This window comes from Bos indicus, chromosome 7, assembly GCF_029378745.1.
Source record: "Bos indicus isolate NIAB-ARS_2022 breed Sahiwal x Tharparkar chromosome 7, NIAB-ARS_B.indTharparkar_mat_pri_1.0, whole genome shotgun sequence".
In the NCBI taxonomy this organism is placed as follows: Eukaryota; Metazoa; Chordata; class Mammalia; order Artiodactyla; family Bovidae; genus Bos; species Bos indicus.
In genome coordinates, this window is record NC_091766.1 from 6,603,553 (window position 1) to 6,626,458 (window position 22,906).

The 22,906-nt window shown below is 50.6% G+C and overlaps 1 protein-coding gene across 10 annotated transcripts in view; it reads left to right on the forward strand.

Annotated features, from left to right (window-relative positions):
- EPS15L1 (epidermal growth factor receptor pathway substrate 15 like 1) overlaps positions 1-22,906 on the forward strand; it is a 105,213-nt gene that overhangs the window by 51,518 nt on the left and 30,789 nt on the right. For all 10 annotated transcript variants that reach the window (XM_070792600.1, XM_070792604.1, XM_070792599.1 and 7 more), the window contains 7 exons: positions 1,120-1,192; positions 8,241-8,402; positions 8,907-9,104; positions 11,052-11,216; positions 15,829-15,952; positions 16,844-16,894; positions 18,689-18,825. In XM_070792600.1, the coding sequence (XP_070648701.1) occupies positions 1,120-1,192; positions 8,241-8,402; positions 8,907-9,104; positions 11,052-11,216; positions 15,829-15,952; positions 16,844-16,894; positions 18,689-18,825 (910 nt within the window). The remainder of the gene's footprint in view (positions 1-1,119; positions 1,193-8,240; positions 8,403-8,906; positions 9,105-11,051; positions 11,217-15,828; positions 15,953-16,843; positions 16,895-18,688; positions 18,826-22,906) is intronic.

Below are 22,906 nucleotides of genomic sequence, written 5' to 3' on the forward strand. Positions count from 1 at the left end.
GGGAGCCCTGTCCTCATGACCCAGTCACCTCCCAACGGGCCCACCTCCTAACACCATCACAGGGGGTTAGGGTTTCACTGTATGGACTTGGGGGAGGGGCACACAAGCCTTTGTCTCTCAGGAGAAGAGCCAGGCTGGTTGCTGCTGGGGGTGGGGAGCTGTCTGCAGCTGAGGTCGCAGACAAGGCCCCAGCAGGTACCCGGAATGCACAGCGGCCCACCACAGCCTCCTGTGAGCAGTAGCTGGGCTCAGAGACCCTCACCCATTCCTTGTGGCCAGCCCTCTGGAGTCCCTGGCCCACTTTGCATCACTCTGGACTCGACCGTGGCTCCCCCGCTGAGCTCTGCCTCCCTGTGCCCATTGACAGGAATGTTTTGCCGTCACATTGTCCCCTCGCAGGCCATGTCCTCGGTCCTTCGTGGTCGTCCACTGTGGGACACTCCACTCCCTTCCTTACCCCGTTGGGTTTCCCTCTACGGCACTTAGATTGTGTGCATTCGTGTGTTCACCTGTCCCCTGTGAGCTCCCTGAAAGCCAGGCCCCTTTCCACATGTCCTCGGCGCCTGGTCTCCTGAGAAGCAGGGACTCACCATTCATGGGCAGGCGTACCAAGGATTTAGAGAGCATATTCATTTTCTCTTGCTGTGTATGGAATGGCTTAAGACAGCACAGATTCATTCGTGTGCAGCTCTGCAGCCCGGCAATCCAGGAGGGCTCAGCTTGGCCCCTGCTCAGGGCTTCACAGGGCCGAGTTCAGGGTGCTGTCCAAGTTCCTCAGAGCTGGGAGGCTGGGGCCTCCTTTCCTGCTGTATGTTGGTGGGGCTCATTCTGCTCTGAGGGGCGGCCCTGTGCCCCTCTCCTGTGACCCCTCCATCTTCAAAGTCAGCAGAGGCATGTCCAGCCCTTCTCATCCTGAACGTCACTCCAGCACCCTCTACTTTCAGAGGCTCACGTGACCATGTTGGGGGCCAGGCCTTGTGGCATCCGCAGGCTTCACCCACACTTGGAGGGGAGGGGGTGACTAAAGGCAGACGGTCGTTGGGGAGAAGTGTGGGGGAGACGGTCAGCTCGTGCCTCATGCCCTCTCTTTGTGCTTTCATGGACTGTTCAAACACACAGAGAGAAATACTCACTGGAACAAGACATTCGAGAAAAGGAAGAGGCAATCAGACAGAAAACCAACGAAGTACAGGTAAGCACGCGGCTGGTTTTGGTAGGATGGACCTTGTATCAGATGTGGGGCAGGGCAGAGGGGGCAGTGTGGCGCTCATTGGAAACTCAAGCTTTTGGGGATTTACAAGTGATTTATTTTGAGTTTCCTATAACCGTAGATAGTGGATTTTTTTTTAGAAAAAAGATATTCACTTAACGTAGCATCCATTCTTCTGAAGTATATAATTCAGTCATTTTTAGCATATTCTTTATATTGCTTAACCATCACCTCTGTCTGGCTCCATAACATTTCCATCACCCCGAAAGGAGATCCCATCACCATTAACAGTGACTCCCCATCTCCTCCTCTAGCCCCTGATAAGCTCTTTTCTGTCTCTATGGATTTGCCTCTTGTGAACATTTCACAGAAAGGGAATCATACTACATCCCATCCTTGATGTCTGCTTTCTCCCACTTAGCCTGAAGTTCTGAGGTTCAGGCAATGCTCTGTAACCTGTTCTCGGGATGGCCCTGCTTGAAGAGTCTCCTTGTGGAGGGTGGTGACGATGGACACTGGGGGTCTGAGTTGTTTTTCAGTCGTTCAGTTGTGTCCAACTTTTTGCAACCCCATGGACTGCAGCACGCCCAGCCTCCGTGTCCTTCACCGTCTTCTGGAGTCTGCCCAAGTTTATGTCCATTGAATCGGTGATGCCATCCAATCATCTCATCCTCTGCCACCTTCTCCTTTTGCCTTCAGTCTTTCCAAGCATCAGGGTCTTTTCCACTGAGTCGGCTGTTTGGGGTCTGAGTGCCAGGGCTCAAACCTGGCTCTTCTTAGCAGCTGTACGCTTTTGGGCTAGTTATGTAACATCTCTAGACCTTATGCAACATTGGTAATGAGTGTTCCGCTCCTCCAGGCAGTGGGCTGGTGCCCGGGATCTGGCAGGCGCTCACTCATCTGGGCAGAGTGAGGCTATGCTGGAAACACAGTGGTCAGTGCCTAGGAGCTGCACCCTTGAAGACACCTTGGTTCCCAAGATGCCTCAGGTCTCAATGAATAGAGAATGGCCCTGCCACCAGGGGGAAACGCGAGTTGTCTGTCTCCACCCGCCCGCCCCGCCCCCCCCCCCCCCCCCCACAAGAATGCCTACTGCTGGGCCTGTTGGTCTCTGTGTGGGGCCTTTGAGTGCTCTGAGCTCAGAGCTGGGGGGAGAGGAGTGAGGTGGAGCAGTCAGCACTGTGGCCCCACCGTGGCTCACCTGGGGGACTGCGGGAGCTGGCTCAGCCTCCCAGCCTCAGTCTTCCCGCCGGCAGCGAGGGCCAGCACCGGGAGCAGCGTCTGGCCGTGATGTGCAGGCCCTCCCACCACCCTGAAGTGGGTGCTTCTTCTGGGCCGCCTCCTAGGGCGGCAGGACCCGACTCCGTGAGACTCAGGGGTCTGGGCAGCACTCTGTCGCCCTCCCCATCCCCCGTCCCACAAGGGCTGGGGGATGTCATGAGACACCCAGCGGACTGGCGACGCGCAGTGCCCGCTCACCAGGCAGGAGGTGTCCTTTGTCACAGCTTCCATCTGCAGGCGGGGTAGGGTGGGTTCTCATTGGTTCACACGTTGCAGTGTCCAGACGCTTCTTTCCTGGCTTCTCACTCTGTACACGCTGGCATCAGGGGTTGGGCCTTAGATGGTCCCCTGGTATGTTTTGGATCAAAAGGCAGGGAACAGCCTGCCTCTGTCATCATATTTTTTGTTTTGCTTTTTTGCTCAAGTAAGCTGCATCATGTATGAGGCCACGGGTGAAGGGACTATTTTTCTGGGTGTTTGCTTGTTCTGGTGTATTGCTGTCATCTCAGCCCTCTGATTTCTACCCATGTCCTGGAACTGCCCTCCCGTATCACTCACTCTCCACCCTGTTTGGTGCAGGGACGCTGGTCTCATCCCCCATCTCCCCTCGGCCCTGGCCCAGCCAGCCACGCGAATGCCTGGCCGGTCCTCCTTCTCGTGTCTTTGTCATTCCATACGGTCTGCTGTCCCCGGGGATCTGGGTGCTGTGACGTCCTTGAACTCCAGGGAAACCAGTCCCCAGGTCCTCAGCGATTCTGAGAAAGCCGTCAGGTCAGTCTGGTGTCTGGAGGTGCTGTCCCTTTGGTCTGCACAGCAGGCTGGATGAGGCCCCCCCAGAACCTTGCTGCTGGGCTCTGACAGCACACTCCTGTAGCCTTTGAGATGTGGTGTCCCTGTGCACCCCACAGCCCCTCGGAGCTGGAGCGGGGCCAGTGCCAGCCAGGCCAGCCCCTGCTGCATGGGAGCCTCATTTGTACTCAAACCAGGATGGGGCTCTAGTCTAACGAGATGGCAGCTCCTTAGGCAGCAACAAAACACTATTTATTTATTTATTCAGGCCATGACATGTGCAGCATGGGGGATCTTACTTCCCCGGCCGGGGATTGAAACTGTGCCCCCTGCATTGGAAGGCAGAGTCTTAACCACTGGACCACCAGGGTCCTCTCAGAGCACTGTATGTATTAAAGCTCTTTTGTGAGAACCAGGTTTGACTCCGGTTCCTGTTGCCTTTTCCCAGATGGGTTTGTCCAGGAGATCATCTGTCATGCCTGCCAGCATGGGCTTCAGAGGGCCTAGCATTGACTAGGAGGCCTTGGTCCTCAGACCAGTTTATGTTGGGTTTTAAGCAGTGGGAACTTCAGCTTCTGCCCCCAAAGGCCCCCCTTCCCCCTCCTGCCTGAGGGGGTCTCTCCGTTTCCATGACTATCGTCCTAGTGAGGTCCTGTGGCATCTTTGCCTGGTTTACTGTTCTGTTTTGTGTTTCTAACAACAGCTTTATTGAGATGTAACTCACATACCTTACAATTCATCCATTTAAAGTGTATAATTCGGTGGGTTTTAGAATATGCACGAAGTTGCACAGCTGTCCCCACAGTCAATTACAAAACATTCTCATCCCTTCAAAAAGCGCCTCCATACCCGTTAGCGGTCCCCAGTCCTTCCCGGCCCTTGGCATCCACCAGTGTACCTTCCGCCTCTGGATTTACCTGTCTGGACATTTCCTGTCAGTGGAATCATATACTGTGGCCTTTTGTGTCTGGCCTCTCTTCACTCAGTGTAGTTTCAAGGTTCATTCATGTTGCATGTATCAGTGCTTCATTTCTTCTTCTTTTTCTTTTAAAGATTGATTTATTTATCTTTTATTTGGTTTTTATTTATTTTTTATTCTCTGTTTTATTTATTTGTTGTTGACTGTGCTGGGTCTCCGTTGCTGCGTGTGGGCCTTCTTCAGTTGGGGTGAGCGGGACCGCTCTCTGGTTGGGGTGCGGAGCACAGGCTCTAGGCACGCGGGCTTCAGTAGTGGCGGCTCACAGGCTCCAGGGCACAGGCTCAGTAGCTGTGTGCACGGGCTTCGTTTCCCTGCTGCATGTGGAACCTTCCCGGACCAAAGACGGAACCCATGTCCCCTGCATTTACAGGCACATTCTTTACCGCTGAGCCACCAGGGAAGCCCCATAGCTGACTCTGTGCTTCACTGTGTGGCTGCACCACACTTTAGTCATCTGTTCACCAGTTCATCGCTGTTCGGGTTTTTCTGTTTTTTAGCTATTGCAAATGATGCCACTGTGAATATTAACGTGCAGGTTTTTGTGTGGACCTGTGATTTCACGTCTCTTGGGTATGTATATTTAAGAGTGAAATTGCTGGGTCACTTGGTAACTCTGTGTGTAACCCTTGAGGCAATTCCAGACTGTTTTCCAAAGTGGCTGCACCATTTCTCATTCTCACCAGTAATAATGCATAAGGATTCCAGTTTTGCCACATCCTCGCCAACACTTGATGTTAGTCCTGTTTTTTTTAATAGCCTTCCTAGTGGGTGTGGAGTGGTATCTCATTCCCCATAATGCTTCCCCTAATGATGGTGAGCATCTTACCATGTGCTCATTGGCTATTTGTATATCTTCTTGGAGAAAGCCAACTCATATCCTTTGCCCATTTTTTATTGGATTATTTGCCTTTTTGTAGCTGAGTTGTTAAGAGTTCTTTATATTTTCCAGATAAATTCTCTTATCAGTTAAATGATTTGCAAATATCGTGTCCCCATCCTTGGGTTGTCTTTTTGCTTTCTTGACGTTGGTCCTTTGAAGCACAAAAGTTTTAAATTTTGATGAAGTCTGGCTTATCTATTCCATTTTTTGCTCTTTAAAAAATTTTTTTTAATATTTTGGCTGTGCCACTCGACCTGTAGGATCTTAGTTCACCGGGGATGAACCTGTACCCTCTATATTGGAAGTGAGGAGTCTTAACCACAGGACCCCCAGGGAAGTCGCTACCCTTACTTTTGGTGTCATATCCAGGAACCCATTCTCAAATCCAAGGTCACAAAGATTTACCCCACATTCTCTTCTAAGAGTTTTGTAGTTTCAGCTGTTAAATTTATGCTTTTGATCCATTTTGAGGGAATATTTACATATGGTGTGAGGTAGAGGTCCAGCCTCATTGTTTTGCACGAGGAGGGCCAGTTAGATCCTTTTCTTGAAGAGACTGTTCTTTTTTTCCCCTCACTCAATTGTTTTGGCACCCTTTTCAAAAATCAGTTGGTCATAGACATGTGGATTTATTTTTGACCTCTCAGTTCTGTCCCACTGATTCCTGTCTCTCCTTATGCCAGAATCACACTGTCTTGATTGCTGTTGCTCTGTAGTAAGTTTTGAAATCAGAAAATACGCATCCTCAACTTTGGATTTTTCAAGGCTGTTTTGTCTGTTCTGGATCCCTTGCATTTCCTTTTGAGTCTTGGAGTCTGCCTGTCAGAAGACAACTGGCATTCCAGTTGGGATTGACCTGGGTCTGTGGGTTGTCTGGGTTTTTTTTTCTGTCTTCTCTTTGCTCAGATCCCTCCTCCACTCTGACCCCGGCATCCTTCCTAACCAGCAGCTGGCAGTCCGTCTTCCCCTGGGCTCCTCCACGACTGCCTCTGTGTTACAGAAAGAGGCCCAGATTCCTTGACGTCGCGCGTGCTGAAGCTGCTGGGTCTGACCCTCCTCCTTCCTCTGTCTCCCGCCTCCACCGTCACTTGCCCTTCCCTTGGATGTGGTGGACCCACGTTTCCACTCTGCCACTAGCCTCCTCTCAAAGACATTTGGTTTTATCCCTTCCAGACTTGTCACACTCAAGGTCTGTTCTTCAAATTAGAGGTCAGGGACAAGAAGACTGGGGAGCAGAAAACCCAGTCCCACAAATAACTCAGAGATGTGCTTTGGCGGACAAAGAGGAGCGAGCCATGACTTTTTGTCATCAAAGCAGGGAGAGGGAGGGACTTCCCTGGTGGTCCAGTGGTAAAGAATCTGACTTCCAGCGCAGGGGGTGCGGGTTCCATCCCCGGTCGGGGAACTGAGATCCCACAGGCCAAGGGGCAACTAAGGCCAGGTGCCACAGCTAGAGAGTCCGCACACAGCCTGAGATCCCTCGTGAGACACCTGAGACCCGACACAGCCAAACGCATGAATACGTATTCTGTAAACACTAGAAAAGCAGGGAAAGGGAGACCCTGCACCCCCTTCGGATTGTGCTCTGAAATGACGTCAGCCTCTGGCAGCCCCAGCCGGTCCTGGGGATCGGTCTCTCCACTCCTGTCTCCCCGACCCCCCAGGGGTCACCTCGAGTCCACCGCTCCCCTCGAGTCCTACAGCCACCCCCGTGCCCAGGCTGCCGCCGCCTTGCCCTGGGCCACAGCTTGAGTCCCCGCCCCAGCTCCACTGCTTCCTCGTGTCAGCCTCAGGCCGCACTCTCCCCTCCCACTCTGTCTCCTTTAGTTCTCTGCCTTGCAGGTAGATGTGACATTCACCTGGTTGAAAATAAGACAGAGACGCCTCCTACCCCCCACCCCCACCCCCTTTCCCCCACAGGCACAGTCCATCAGCTCCCGCGAGGCCTCGCACAAAGGTCTTATGTGTGTTTAAGGAGAGAGATCTGTGCCTGTTCTTGCCTTCCTGTGTGCACAAGTGCTGGTGTGCCTCGCACGTGCATGCTCTGCCGCGTGCCTTGTTCTTTTTGCTCTATAGCTCGGCCGTGGGGTGCAGTGCCCCTCAGGGTGCGTTGTGCTAAAAGTCCAGCCAGCTCCGCTTGGAAATTTACATCGCTTTCAGATTTTGCCATCATAGACAGTGCACATTTTCACACTCGCCCTTCCACCTCTAGGATCCTTCCCCTGGAAGTCTTAACAGTGAAGTCCGAGGACACCTGCAATGGCTGTCTTGGAGCCAAGCTCCTCCTGCCTGGAGGAGCTTTAGCGGTTGGGAACCATCATGTCCTGCTCCCCGCGTTCAGCCAACTGCAGGGGTTTCTGGCTGCAGAAGCCAATGGCATCTGTGGCGTGGCATGTGGCCTCGGGTGCTCTCAGCCTGCTCTCCTTTGATCCAGGTGGAGCACGGCATCCTCTTCTCTTACAGGCCCTCTGTGGCCCCCTCTTCTCTTCACCTTCCTGGCTTTTTTCCTGGCTGCCACCTGCTCGTCCTTTGGGTCCACGTGCTTCCCTGGGCTCTTCCCCCCTCATGCAGCATTGGTCTGGTCTCCCCACGCCCCTGAGACCCTGACCGACAGTACCCAAGCTGTCCATTCATTTCTGCTCATTTATGTCTGACTAACGCCTCTTCCCTCCCCGCTCATGACCACCAGTCACTGAAGTGCTCCTCTTGCCAGGAACCCAGCCCCTCTGCTGGTGCCTGGCCTCTCTTAGGACGTCAGTAAATACTTCCTGAGGGCCTTAGTGAGAGACCGAACTGGAGCCACTGCGCCGGGATGTGTGCATTGTTCGCTGTGGTATGTGTCATTCTGTAGGCCATCTTTCTATTTTTTGAAATAATTTTTATTATTTTTTGGCCATACTGCACAGCATGCAGGATCTTCTGTTCCCCAACCAGGGATTGAACCCTGGCTCCCTGCAGTGGAAGCTTGGCGTCCCAGCCACTGGACCCCCAGGGAAGTCCCTGGAGGCCGTCTTGGGGGCTCCGGCCTCGGCTGTGACAGTTAGCTTGGACGTGTCCCCATTTTAACGAGTCTCGGGTAAATTCATGTGACCCTTCCCTAGGAATTACAAAATGATTTAGACCGGGAAACAAGTAGTTTGCAAGAGCTGGAAGCTCAAAAACAGGATGCCCAAGACCGCCTGGATGAAATGGACCAGCAGAAGGCCAAGCTCCGAGACATGCTGAGTGACGTCAGGCAGAAGTGCCAGGACGAGACCCAGATGGTGAGTCGTCATCTCCCTACGCCCCAGGCCCAGCAGGAGGAGAATGCTTTTTGGGAACTTCCCTGAGCTCACCATGACCTTGAATCAAGGCTAAGACATCCTACTGGTTTAGTAGAGTTGTTGAACGGATCATTTGAGAAAGTGTCCAAGCATCTGTGGCCTGACCTCCATCTTAGCCGCCTTGTTAGACATATAAGTGTGAATCTATGTGTGGACACACCACCCTGGCCAATGGACACAGCATGCCCATCTCATCTCCCCCGGGTGTCTTTGCTGCTTGTCACAAAGCAGGGAGGCTGTGACCTCAGCAGATCTCTGAGATGAGGGGATGTTCAGCCTCAAGGGACAGACAGATTGCTGATGCCTCTCCCACATGTGGGGAGGGGTCCCTGTAAGGAAGCCAGGCATCCACTTTTCGGGCTGGTATCTCCCTCCCTGGGTCAGCTCATCTCAAGAAACACGAACCAGAATTCTTCCTCGAAGTCGCATTTCATCTCATTTCAGATTTCCTCGTTGAAGACGCAGATCCAGTCTCAGGAATCTGACCTCAAGTCCCAGGAAGACGACCTGAACCGGGCCAAGTCTGAGCTGAACCGACTGCAGCAGGAGGAGACGCAGCTGGAACAGAGCATCCAGGCTGGGAAAGTTCAACTGGAAACTATCATCAAGTCCCTAAAATCCACTCAAGATGAAATCAACCAGGTATCTCCAAGGGGGCGGGGTGGGGCAGGGCCTGCCACCCCTGGCTGGGGCTGGGGGTGGGAGTGGGATGCGGCTTCTGGGGTCTCCTGCCAAGCAGGGGGTGCCACAAGCACAGCAGGTACGGAGGTGTGTGCGACCGCGGTCCCAGGTGTCTGCGCTGCAGTAGGTGTCTCCATGGCTCCTGCCCACCTCATCCACATTAGGTTCTCTCCTTGGGAGGCTTTGTTCAGCCTGAAGGTGAAGTGCTGAGAACCCCCAGCATATGTTCCCCCGTCATGTTGACTTTGGCCTTGTGGGGTCTGCTTTGCCTCACCAGCCTTCTGCTTCCCTGCTGGAGCGGGTGCGGGCTGGCTGAGCGCAGGACGTTAACTGGTTTGAAGAGAGTCTAGGTTCAGGAGCTGTCTCAGCAGCCTGGGTCCTTGCACACGCAAGAGGACAGAGTCCAGGATGCTTTCTGTCCCGGTGCAGCTCAAAGGCGGCACAGCGAGGAGGCCCCGCCCCCTCAGGAGCTCCGCTCTCCCTGGCCCTCTCTGGGGAGAAGGCCCCAAGGCCTGCAGCCGCGGCCAGAGGCCTCCTTGCTGGCCCTCGGATGTCCCACCTTCACACTGAAGGTTATGTTTGACCTTGGCAATATCAGAATGCACATCTGTGCTTCCTTTTTTGACTGAATTGATCTCTTGGCTCTTTTTGCCAGTTTACAGGCAAAAGTTGATTACAAACTCAAACCTCAGGGATTTGATAATATATATTGTGCTTTTTGGGGCTTCCCTGGTGGCTCAGATGGTAAAGAATCTGCCTACCATATGGGAGACCTGAGTTTGATCACTGGGTGGGAAGATCCCCTGGAGAAGGCAATGGCTACCGTAACTCCAGTATTCTTGCCTGAAAAATTCCGTGGACAGTGGAGCCTGGTGAGCTACATACAGTCCATGGGGTCACAGAGTCGGACACGACTGAGCAGCTAACACTGACAGTGTGCTTTACTGTTAGTTAATATCTGTAGAGTCTTCTCCCACTCAGCCTTTTTGTTGTTTTTGTTCAGTCGCTCAGTGTCTGACTCTTTGTGGCCCCATGGACTGCAGCACTCCATGCCTCCCTGTCCATCGCCAACTCCCGGAGTTTGCTCAAACTCATGTCCGTTGAGTTGATGATGCCATCCAACCACTTCATCCTCTGTTGCCCCCTTCTGCTCCTGGCTTCGATCTTTCCGAGCCGAAGGGTCTTTTCCAGTGAGTCGGTTCTTATTAGCATCAGGTGGCCAAAGCACTGGAGCTTGAGCATCGGTCCTCCAGCCTTTATAAAACAGCAGCCAAGACATAAATGTATGTTAGTGATGATAATAATGATATTAAACATGATAGCTACTACTTACTAAGGCCACCCTGCCAGACAGTGCGAGAGGGCTCTTACTCATCAATTCCATTTTTGAGAAGAGGAAACAGGTGAGGTCACCAGTGTGCAGGAGACAGTTAAGTTAAAGCCGGGTCTGTCTGCCTCCACAGATCACCGTCCTTTCCCTGGCCTCGCATGCCTTCTCCAGGAACAAGGAGGAGCAAATGGGGCAATAAGAATCCCGTAAAGTGAAATGGCTGCTGAACACCACTCTGAATAAATAGTGAATCTGGGTTTTGTCCCATTTCAGTTCATTCCAAATCAGCAAACCTGTATTTGAACACTTGCCTCTCTTGGGGACCGGGGATACATAGAGGCCGCCTGAGGGCAGCCAGAAGGGGGTCTCCCCCTCTCTCTCTCTCTCTCTCTCTCTCGGTCTCTCTTTCTCCCTCTCGGTTTATGAGCAGCCTCAAGTCTTGTAAACTTGGCTCTGTAGACAGGTAATTCACTTACCTGCGTGAATCATCTGGGGCAGGATGCCCTGAGAGATAAATGCGTTGCCTGATGCATTCCGCCTGAACCCTCCTCCACGCCAACCATGTCTTCCTTGTCCAGGCCAGAAGCAGGCTCTCCCAGCTGCACGAGAGCCACCGGGAAGCCCAGCGCGGCTTGGAGCAGCACGATGAGATGCTGGACGGGGCCCCCGGCGTCAGCCTGAGCAGCCTAGCAGACCTGAGCACGGGCGTCTCCCTGACAGAGAGGGGAGGTTTTGGAGCCATGGTAAAGGTTGAATAAGTGTTTCCCAGTCCTGGGATTGGGTCCCATGTTGGGCCCAGAGAAGGCCCCTCCTGCTGGATCCAGCCCTCGCCAGCCTTAATCCTATCCAAGTGCAGGGTGTTGCTCATTTTTTGCAGCTGCTCTGCCTCTTCCCCACCAGCCCTGCAGCCCGGCATCCTCCGGGACAAAGCCGAGGATAGGCCTGGATCCTTTGTGAAACCAGTTTGTGAAGACCTCCATCTCTGTGGGCTAGTGCCTCCCATTGGGAGGGCTTCCCTAAAATGGGATCAATTCTCACACATTGTGAAACCCCACATTCTCCTCATTGGGAAGATGGAAAAGTGTGTGTGTGTGTCCATGTTTCTACAAGGAGCATCTTGAAGAATCACAGGTGGAGATAAAGAGCAATAGGATTGGCAATCAGCCCTCCCGGGGTGTTGCTGCATCACCCACGAATTGGCCTGTCTCCTGAAATGTTGGTCACATTTGAAATGTCAGCACTTGGGTTCACACCGCAGGACCCTGGTGGTCCTGGTGGGGGGCTGCTGGCTTCCAGACAGTGTTACTTAGTCCCCTGTTGTGGCTGGAGTTCACTGCCGTGGCCCTGAGTCCTGGCGTGTGCGGTTTCTGGCTCACTCGGACTAATGAGGGCGTCTCTGTGCTGCTGCGGGAGCCAGGGGGACACAGCTGGTCTCTAGTTTCCTTGTGCGCTGCCCCAAAGCCTTTGGCCGCACGCCCTGCACTGCCGTCTCTCTCTTCCAGGCTCCTGCTCTTGGCCTTGTTCGCTTTGTGGAGTCCTTCCCCTCCTCGTAACTGTTCAGCCTCTCTCTCTCTCTTTATGTGAGACTCTGGGCCTTTCTCGACATGTCTCTTTTCTCAGTGGCCAAGTGCTCTGTCCCTAGGATTTACGGGAAAGCTTATGCCTAATTCTCCAGAGCGCTGAGAAGATGCTCTTGGTGTTCTCATCTGTCTCCCATCTCTGGCCCTCACCTCCTCCCTCTGCCCTTCACACATTCCTCTCCACTTGGAAGTGGCAAAACGAGGGATTTCCGTATCCGCTCCAGGGCCGGTTTAGGCAGCTTCATCCTCTGAATAGACTGTGAACGGTCCTCTTTCATGCACCGCCTGAGGCGGAATTTCCTGCTTGACCGTCTGTCTGCCTCAGCGTGTGTTCCAGCCTCATAGCCTTGCTCTTCCTTGTGCCGTCTGTCCAGGTACCCTCACAGCTCTTGGCTTGCCCGTTCCGTCTTAGTTCACGGGACAGCTCACTCTTAAATTCTGTCGCGCAGGCTTTGATAAGATGGGTTTCCTTGGATAAGAAGTTGGCAGGGACGTGTCATTTGGAAAATGGGGCTTCTCCCCACCCCTGCCGGCATCCCCCCAGATTTTTTTGCCTTTATTTTTATTCATCTCATTACAGATGTTTACATGATGGTCAATCATCTTGAAACGTTGACGTCACATGTGTTACATAGAAACCCACAACCACTGTTTGGAAGAAAAACTATATCTTGTTGCACAAATACAATCTTTAAAGCACTCACTTTTTGGTTTGTTTCCATTTCTTAATAAACACTGTGAAGAGGGCTTTTGTTCACTCCTGGACATTTCAAGACTGTTCCCAAGGAGAGGGAGGTCTCTTAGTTCTCTTCGGAGGGGATGAAAGTAAGGGGCTTAATTTCCTGAGAACCAGTGTAACCAAAGAGGTGTGTCTAGAGCGTTCTAAGTCTGGACAGTTTTACTGAAGTCACTGGGTTTCTGTTAGGCCCACGTGACTTGACTTTGTCCAAGATGGCAGGGATCTGAAAGCCGTGTTTATTCCTGTGTCTCATCTGCTGATAAGGGTACTGGCTTCTCATCCTTGGAGTCGGTGCTCAGCCAGCCTGTCTGCTAGAGAGGAGCAGAATTCAGCTTCACCACAGACTCATCACGGAGGCCGGGCTGGCCTGTCACATTCAGCCCCTGGCCTACTGGAGCCGCTTTTACTGACACTTCAGAGCCGATGATTGAATAGCAATTTTGTAAACCTAAGCTCCACCTTTGGTAACTGGACATCAGCCACAGTGGGGTAGTGGCACCATGGGAATTGGCAGTGGCTATCAGGCAGAGCTTTTATTCTCTTGAGAGTGTTGATTGCACCAGCACACCACCGCCCAGCCCCTGTCTAAAGGCGAGGAGCGTCGCAGAATGCCACCTTGATGCCCTTTCGGAGTTGTCACGTCTGTTTCCTGAGACGTGCAGAACTTAAGACTGGTCAGGGAGCTCCTTGTTCACGATGCTCGCTCTCTGCCGCGAGCTTGGCCACAACACTTGCATCTCCCAGGTGGGCGGATGGCTCCGTGCTTCTCAGTAGGTGGTCAGCAGATGGTGGAGTTGATGGCGTCTTTGTGCCAGGGCAAATCTAGCTTTCTGCTCTGAACCTGAAATGGAATCCGTAAATGGTAAATGGTTACCCTAACCACGTGAATCCTGCCGGGGTCGTCTTAGGCTTCTCCTTTGAAGGGGAGGGAGCGGCTACTACCTCAGGCCAAGCAGTCGCTCCTGAGAGAGAGATGGCAGACCTGCCTTTCAGTTAGGGGGACTGCAGCCGGAGCACCCAGCAATCAGTGTCTTCTCTGCCATCGTCCACTGTTACTTGTCAAGTCTTCCAAGTGGCAATTGAAAACATTAAAAAAAAAAGTACCAATTAGCAGTGGTACGTCACTGCTAATTAAAAACCAAATAGAAGCTTCCATTCTATTTAGTTTTCCAAGTTGTCGTTCTCAGTTCACTACTTTATTCAGGTCGCTCACCATCTCTGTTTCTTCTTCTGGAACAAACATGTTCCTTTCCCCAGGGCTGCAGGGTGTTGATTTTCCCTGCTGGCCGCCTGGCTTCCGTAGGTTAGGACTCCTCCAGCATGTTGGTCTGTTTCAGACCCCCACTGGGTGCTTGCTGGCATGGGCATCTCATGGTAGTTGGCACCACAGCATCCTTACTGAGTCTGTGTGTCGCAGACATGGGCGCCGCGCTTGGGGACATCGGCACTCAATTGCCCAAGACCTGGCTTGGCTTATCCACCTCGGGAAGCCCTGTGGTTGGAGGCCCTAGGTAATCTTTCTCAGGTAAGGAAAACCGTTCCATGTCCGTCAGAGGGCAGGGGTGTTTGGTCCATTCCTCGGGAGCCTGGGGCTTCTGTTGCCCTGGTACCTCTGAGACACATTCCGCTCCCTGGAGTCACCCAGCCTAGTCAGGACCCTCCCGTGGGCACCTCTGACGTCACTGCCCTGCGTTTTCATGGAAGCCCCGGCTCTCTCATCACCTGGTCTCGGTCAGTGGGAATAATGGCTGAATTCGCCAGCCCCAAGGATGCTGACACATTTGCCAGATTCGAGGAGGATGTTGTGCTTTTTAATGTCATAGTGAAACCTTTGTGTTTTCACTGAGGGTGTGTCTTTCTGAACCAAAATATCTCAGTATTTCTAAACCAAGTGCACTGTTTTCCCGCATATATTGTGAGGTCCGTCCCCAACCCCTTTCAGGTAATTTTTCCACTATAAAAACTTGCTCTTCAAAAGCAAGTCCCCCCCATGCACCGCTGATTTAAATATGCTGTTTGTTTCTACAAATAAGCACTTTTTAAAGAAAAAATGCAAAGTGCTGTGTATGCTCTAGTAGTTCTAACTGTATAAGCACGCACTTCCTCTCTGGATGTAAATAGCCATCGTGCCTCTTGGTGTGGAAACAGGCATTTTTAAAAATGCGCACATAGGCACACGCTCTCTGAAAAGCTGCTTGAGGGAGGTGCACCTTTGAACCAGGAGGCTTTGAGCTGCAGTCGTTGGAGGGACTTGTTACATTTTTTTTCTGACATTTCCAAAAATAGGACTTTTTTTCTGACACAGTGATATATTAAAAAATATTTTTAATTATGGTAAAAGACACATAACGTAAAGTTTACCATCATAGCCATCTTTCATTATACAGTTCAGTCGCGTTAACTGTGTTCATGTTGTACAGCCAAGCTCTAGAATTTCTTCATACCATTAAGCACTGCTCCCCATCCTCCTGACCGCCTGCTGTTCTGCTTTCTGTGTCTCTGAATCTGATGGCTCTAGGGACTTCGTGGAAGTAGAATCCCACAGTGTTTGTCTTCCGGTGACTGGCTTCTTTCTCTTAGCCTGATGCCTTCAGGCTTCATCCGTGTTGTGGGTGTCAGAATTTCCTTTCTTCTAAAGGCTGAGTGACACCCCATCGTATGGACATGCCACACTTTGCCTATTCATTCATTCATCACTGGATGCCTGGGTTGCTTCCACCGAACGATTTTTAAATAGACTTTCATTTTAGAAGACTTAAGGAAAAGTTGCAAAGATAGTGCAGAGGGTTCCTGTATAACCCACAGCCAGCTTACCCTGTTATTAATGTCTTGTACATTTATCACAACGAATGGACTGTTGTTGACGTTATTAACTAAAATCCGCCTTCTTTGTTGTTTTTTTTTTTTTATAAAAACTACTCTCATCAGGGTCACATCACTTAAGAGGGAAAATACACCAGTTAGGTATAAAATTCTGTGCTTGGCTTTAAATCTGAAATAATGAAATCCCTGTCCTGTCTCTTCGCAAAATTACAGGACGATCCTTTCAAAAATAAAGCCTTGTTATTTAGCAACAACGCCCAAGAATTGCATCCGGATCCCTTTCAAGCAGAAGACCCCTTCAAATCAGACCCATTTAAAGGAGCCGATCCCTTCAAAGGTACCTCATTTGGCGCCCACTTTGTCACTGCAAGGCTGTTTGTTTTGTGCCCCTCTGGGTTGTCTCGTGACTGGTGGCACCCTCTGACGTGGGGGGAGGAAAGAAATTCTTGGAGCCTAACTGGCCTCTTGAATCTCTCAGTTCCCCTGGGTGATTGAAGAGCTGTGGTGTTGCATGGGGGAGGGAAGAGCTCCAAGCTCACTGTGACACGCCCACGTTCACGGGTAACTGGCTTGGCCCTGAGACTGCATCCACCTTGCAGGACTAAGATAAGTAGGCGTAGCAGTGATTATGGAGCCCCTAGTAAACAGCAGATCCCCACATGCACAGGCTCTAAGGCCTTCCCACAGCGAGTTCACCCAGAGCCACACACGAGTCAAGAATAACTTAAGAATTCTAAAAACAAGATTTCCTAAGTTTTCTTTTTTTTTTTTTTGCAGAGCAAAACTATTTCCAAGAAGGCTATCTGTATTTTCCTGAGAAAAATGCCAGGGCAGGGAGAGGGCAGTGGGAGTGCCTTTCCAGTTAGAGACTTGGAGTAGAAGCACCCGAGTTCTGAGAGATGACTCGGGCAGCTGCTGAGGCTCAGGTGTCCCAGGAGGCTGAGGAGGGGGCCGCTCTGGGGGCTCAGGTTCTTGGAACCCCAGGGGGTGGGTGATGGGGAGGGGAGGGGTGAGCCATGAGCAGGGCATAGAAAGAGAGTGAATTCAGGCTGGTCCTGTGTTTCCCCACGTTGGGCCCACGTTGAGCAGCCCGAGTTCTTTCTGCTTCATCTTCATCATCTTTGCTGTGATGAACTCCCTCAGCCACTGGCCACCCTTGCTTTCCCACTTTGCTCTGCCCAGGTCATTTCTACCACAGAGCTGAATGGTTCTCTCTTCTCTAATCCAGGTGACCCATTCCAGAGTGACCCCTTTGCCGAGCAACAGACGGCTTCAACAGGTAAAAAAAAAAAAAAAAAAAACCTTCATTAGTTAAAAGAAATGTTCTGTGAGCTGGTCCTCAGAATATTCCCATTCCTAGATAACTAACGAGAACCTACTGTATAGCACAGGGAACTCTGCTCCGTGCTCTGTGATGACCTAAATGGGAAGGAAATCCAAAACAGAGGCAATATATGTGTAGATAGATCTGATTTATTTTGCTCTACACCAGAAACCAACACAACATTGGAAAGCAATTATTTTGTTGTTGTTGTTGAGTGGCTGAGTTGTGTCTGACTCGTCATGACCCCATGGACTATAGCCCACCAGGCTCCTCTGTCCGTAGAATTTCCCAGGTAAGCATACCGGAATGGGTTGCTGTGCCCTCCTCCAATAAAAACTTAAAAAGAAGAGTATTCCCATTCCTAGTTCAGCTTGAGGGAAATGGAGAAACACCTTGCCGCCTCCTGTGCTAGGCGAGCTTCTGAAGGAAGCTCCGTTGTGCCTCCCTTTCTGTCTGGTGCCCCTTCCTGCTGGTCGCACAGCACAATGAGAACGAGAGCCAGAACGCCAGCCCCTGGTGCTTGACGACTGTGCAGACTCCCGGTCGCTTGTGCCTGCTGTGCCCGCTGTGCCACCATCAAGGTGTCCTGTGTGGTGCCCACGCTCAGTGGCACTTCTGCCCGCATATACTTGGGGTGGCGGTGCAGTGAGCAGGGAAGGACAGCATCACTTTGCACCAAAGCCCAGCATCTTGGGCTTCCCCGGTGGCTCAGTGGTAAAGAATCCACCTGCCGATGCAGGAGACACAGGTTCAGTCACTGCCTCGGGAGGACCCCACACGCCTGGGAGCAGCTAGCCCTGTGCACCACAGCTTCTGAACCCACGTGCCCCAGAGCCTGTGCTCTGCAACAAGAGAAGCCCCCGCAGTGAGAAGCCTGGCACCACAGCCAGAGGGCAGCCCCCACTCCCTGCAGCTAGAGAAAAGCCCGAGCGGCAGCAGAGACCTAGCACAGCCAAAAATAAACGGAAGGTTTTTTTTTAAATACTTAAAAAAAAATTGGTACACATCATAGAGAAAAGAAAGAAAGGCCAGTGTTTTGTTTCTTCTGGGTGGTGGGGGCTCCCCTCCTGGTCGCCAGGCCCGTGCCCCACGTGAACACACTCTGGGCATGGCGGTGTTGGCATCGTGCTGCCTGTTTATTTCCTTTTCCCTTGCTGTTTATCTGTTTCTCTTGAGGTAGGATTCGTGTAACACAAGCCTAACAAATGTGCATAGTACAGGTTAACCGTCTTAAAGTGCACATGCCACTGGCCTGTGGTCAGTTCGCCGTGCTGTGCACTTACCACCTCCATGTAGTTCCAGAACGTCTCCGTCACCCTGAAAGGAGACCGCGTCTGCCAGTGCCCCCCACTCAGCCCCTGGCAGCAGCCAGTCTGCTTTCTGTCCTTCTGGACTTTCGCACATTGTTTGTTCCTACTGATTTTGTTGAGAGGTGTAATGAACACGCCACAGAACTCGCCCATTTTGAGTGTAGAATCGGATGCGTTTCAACCTGTGTGTAGCCAGATGAGAGAGCAACTGTCTGCATTGTCCCTAAAGGCCCCCTCCTGCTCCTCCAGCCCTGTGCCACCAGATCTCTGGCAGCCACTAACTGGCTTTCTGCCACTATGGTTTTTCCATTTTCTAGAATTTCACATAAGTGGTGTCAGTCAGTTGTGGTTTTTTTTTTTTTAAATGGGAGTTTTCTCACTAAGCATAGCGTTTATTCATGGGACAGTTTTTTTCTTCTCTTTCCAAAACACCTTCCAGATCCATTCGGTGGGGATCCTTTCAAAGAAAGCGACCCATTCCGTGGCTCCACCCCTGATGACTTCTTTAAGAAGCAGACAAAGAGCGACCCGTTTACCTCAGACCCGTTCACAAAGAACCCTTCCTTACCGTCAAAGGTGAGTGCCCTCAGGAGGGCTGCTGTCCCGGTGCTGCCCGTCTGCGGGCTCTTTGTATGAAGGCAGCCCTTCCCACCCGCATGGACCAAATCAGGGCCTCCCTCTCTCAGACTGAGCTTGCTAAGCCTGGCAAGTGAGAGCCGTCGGAGGCTGGGCCATTCCCTGGGAGCTGGCGAGAAGGCCCAGCCTCCTTCCTGGATGGCACGTGACCATCTCTGCTGGCCCCTGTGGAGGCTTGCCCTGTGAAGCCGGGTATCACGTCCAGCAGTCTGGTGAGCCCACATCAGGGTGTTCTGTGTCCTGAACAGCTGTCACCCCTCCATCCCTTTCGGTGCCCCTTTACTTCAGCTCCGGCCCACTGGGTGGGTTCTCTGCTTGGCCACTGCATCCCCCAACAAAGACGAAACAGAGCGCCACACGCGCCCACAGGTTTGCCCTGCTGCCTGAGTGCCCAGTGCAGATGGCGACACTGGCATCAGCCTGCCCCAGGGGGTCCCCGCCGTGGCAGGAGAAATCCAGACGCACAGGCTGCCGCGCTGAGTGTGCTCCCCACCCCTCAGCAAGCAGTAAGCCCTGTGTTTTGTACATTAGGCCCAACAGCCTGGTGTAAATTGGTGTCAGCGAGGACTTAAAACGCAGAGAAGAGACTTTGTGATGGAATGAGGATTTTGCGTCTAAGTGAGGGCCACATGTAGCTTTCCTGCGCTCTAGGCTGCGCCTCTGCCCTCATTTTACCCACGCCTTGGTTTTTCACTTGTCCGTGGACCTACTGGTCTGCCGCCCTAGCCCCAGAGCTCCTTGAAGGCAGGGATTAACCCGGAGCGTTTCTGTCTCTGCGACCGGTTGTGAGGGCCCCCTTTCATTCCTGATGTTGGTGGTCTGTGTTCTCACCTCCGTGTGGATCGATTTGATTCATCTTTTCCACAAGCCAGCTATTGGCTGTGTTACTTTCCTCTCCTGTTTGTTCTCTGTCTCACTGATTTCTGCTCATGATTTCCTTCTCCCTACTTTGGCCTTCTGTTTCTAACTTCTTAAGATCCAACCTTAGGTCATTGATCTTGGATCTTCTTTTTCTAATGTAATTGTTTAATGCTATGTATTTCTGGGCTTCCCTGGTGGCTCAGTGGTAAATAATCCACCTAGCCACTGCAGGAGACATGGGTTTGATCCCTGGTCTGGAAAGATCCCACATGCTGCGAGGCAGCTGAGCCTGTGCACTGCAACTATTGAAGCTGTGCCCTAGAGCCCAGGAACCGTAACTGCTGAGTCCGAGCGCCTGGAGCTTGGGCTCCACAGCAAGAGAAGCCTCCACAATGAGAAGCCTGCACGCCACAAGTAGAGAATACTCCCCGTTTGCCACAGCTAGAGGAAAGCCCACGAGCAGCGGAGTCCCAGCACAGCCAAAAATAAATAAAGTTTTTTTTTTTTTTTTTAATTTATTTTTTCCACCACAGGTATAAAGTTATTTTTATAAAAAACCTACGCATTTCTCTTCAGGCACTGCTTTAGGTGCATTCCACACATTTTGATATGTTGTATCTTCCTTGTCATTCAGTTTGAGATATTTTTCAATTTCCCTTGTGAATGCTCTGTTGAACCGTGGATTACTTAAAGGGTGTTGTTTCATTTCAAAGTACTGCCCCCCTCCAGGTGTTTTATAATATTGGTTTCTAACTAGATTTATTGTTGTTAGAGAATATATTTTGTGTGTTTTCAGTCCTTTTTGATTTATTGAGACTCGTTTTATGGTCTTTGTTGGAGAACATACAGGGTACAGTTGAGAAGAGTATCTATTTGCCATAATTGGGTATAATGTTCTGTAAATGCCACCTAGGTCAAGGTGGTTGTTCTGAAGGTCTATTTTTTCCCCCATTTTTTTAAAGGGGGTCACGCCCGTGTAGCTTGGGGGATCTTAGTGCCCCAACCAGGGATTGAACCTGGGCCACATCAGTGAAAGTGCTGAGTTCTAACCAGTGGGCGGCCAGGGAATTCCCCCTCTTTCCTTTTTTTAGTTGAAAGTTTAGCTGATTTACGATGTTGTGCTAGTTTCTAGTGTACACCACAGTGATTCAGTTATACATACATATATATTCTTTTTCATACTCTTTTCCATTATGTTCTATAGAGGACTGATCATCTATTTTTAAGGTGTTTGTTAGCTCTACCAGTTGCTGAGATGTTAAACTCTTCTATGATTGTAGCATTGTCCATATCCCCCTTAATTCTGTCAAGTTTAGCTACATATATTTTGAAGCTGTCAGTTGCCTACATATTGATGATTGTTGTATCATCCTGATGCAGTGACCTTTTTTCTTTAAAAGGGTTCCATTTTTCCTCTGGTGATAATCTTTGTCTTAATCTGTTTTTATCACATTTTAAAATAGCCACCTCATTTTTCTTATGCTTATTCTTTGCATGCTTTATCTTTTCTTATCCACTTACTTTCAACCTATCTGGGAGTTGAAGTTGATGTCTTTTGTGTTGAGCATATATCAACAGTTGGGCCTTGCTTTTCTAAACAGTCTGGAAATCTCTGCCTTCTAAATGGAGTATCTAGTCCATTCACATTTAATGCAGTTATCAGTATAATTGCATTAAACATCCACTGGATCATGGAAAAAGAAAGAGAGTTCCAGAAAAATACCTACTTCCGCTTTATTGACTATGCCAAAGCCTTTGACCGTGTGGATCACAATGAACTGTGGAAAATTCTGAAAGACATGGGAATACCAGACCACCTGACCTGCTTCTTGAGAAATCTGTATGCAGGTCAGGAAGCAACAGTTAGAACTGGGCATGGAACAACAGACTGGTTCCACATAGGAAAAGAAGTACATCAAGGCTGTATATTGTCACCCTGCTTATTTAACTTACATGCAGAGTACGTCATGAGAAACGCTGGGCTGGAGGAAGCACAAGCTGGAATCAAGATTGCTGGGATAAATATCAATAACCTCAGATATGCAGATGACACCACCCCTATGGCAGAAAGTAAAGAGGAACTAAAAAGCCTCTTGATGAAAGTGAAAGTGGAGAGTGAAAAAGTTGGCTTAAAGCTCAACATTCAGAAAACAAAGATCATGGCATCTGGTCCCATCACTTCATGGCAAATAGATGGGGAAACAGTGTCAGACTTTATTTTGGGGGGCTCCAAAATCACTGCAGATGGTGACTGCAGCCATGAAATTAAAAGATGCTTACTCCTTGGAAGGAAAGTTATGACCAACCTAGATAGCACATTAAAAAGCAGAGACATCACTTTGCCAACAAAGATCCGTCTAGTCAAGGCTATGGTTTTTCCAGTGGTCATGTATGGATGTGAGAGTTGGACTATGAAGAAAGCTGAGCGCCGAAGAATTGATGCTTTTGAACTGTGGTGTTGGAGAAGACTCTTGAGAGTCCCTTGGACTGCAAGGAGATCCAACCAGTCCATTCTAAAGGAGATCAGTCCTGGGTGTTCTTTGGAAGGACTGATGCTAAAGCTGAAACTCCATTACTTTGGCCACCTCATGCGAAGAGTTGACTCATTAGAAAAGACTCTGATGCTGGGAGGGATTGGGGGCAGGAGGAGAAGGGGACAACAGAGGATAAGATGGCTGGATGGCATCACCAACTCAATGGACGTGAGTTTGGGTGGACTCTGGGAGTTGGTGATGGACAGGGAGGCCTGGCGTGCTGCGATTCATGGGGTTGCGAAGAGTCGGACACGACTGAGCAACTGAACTGAACTGATCAGTATAATTAGATTCAAATCTACTATTTTATTATTTACTTTCTTTTATTCTCTGTGTTTTATTCGTCTGTTCCTCTCTGTCTTCTTTTGGGTTATTTGCATGTTTTCTGGGATTCCATTTTGTAGTACTTATTGGCCTCTTTTAACTATACTATTTATTTTTTTTTTTTTAGAGGTTGGTTTAGGGATTGCCATTTTCACCCTTAACTTTTTGTAGGCTACTTGGAATTATTACTGTGTCATTTGCTGAAGCAGAAGCTCCAATATTTTGGACACAGATGGCAAAGAGGTGACTCATTGGAAAAGACCCTAATGCTGGGAAAGATTGAAGGCAAAAGGAGAAGGGGG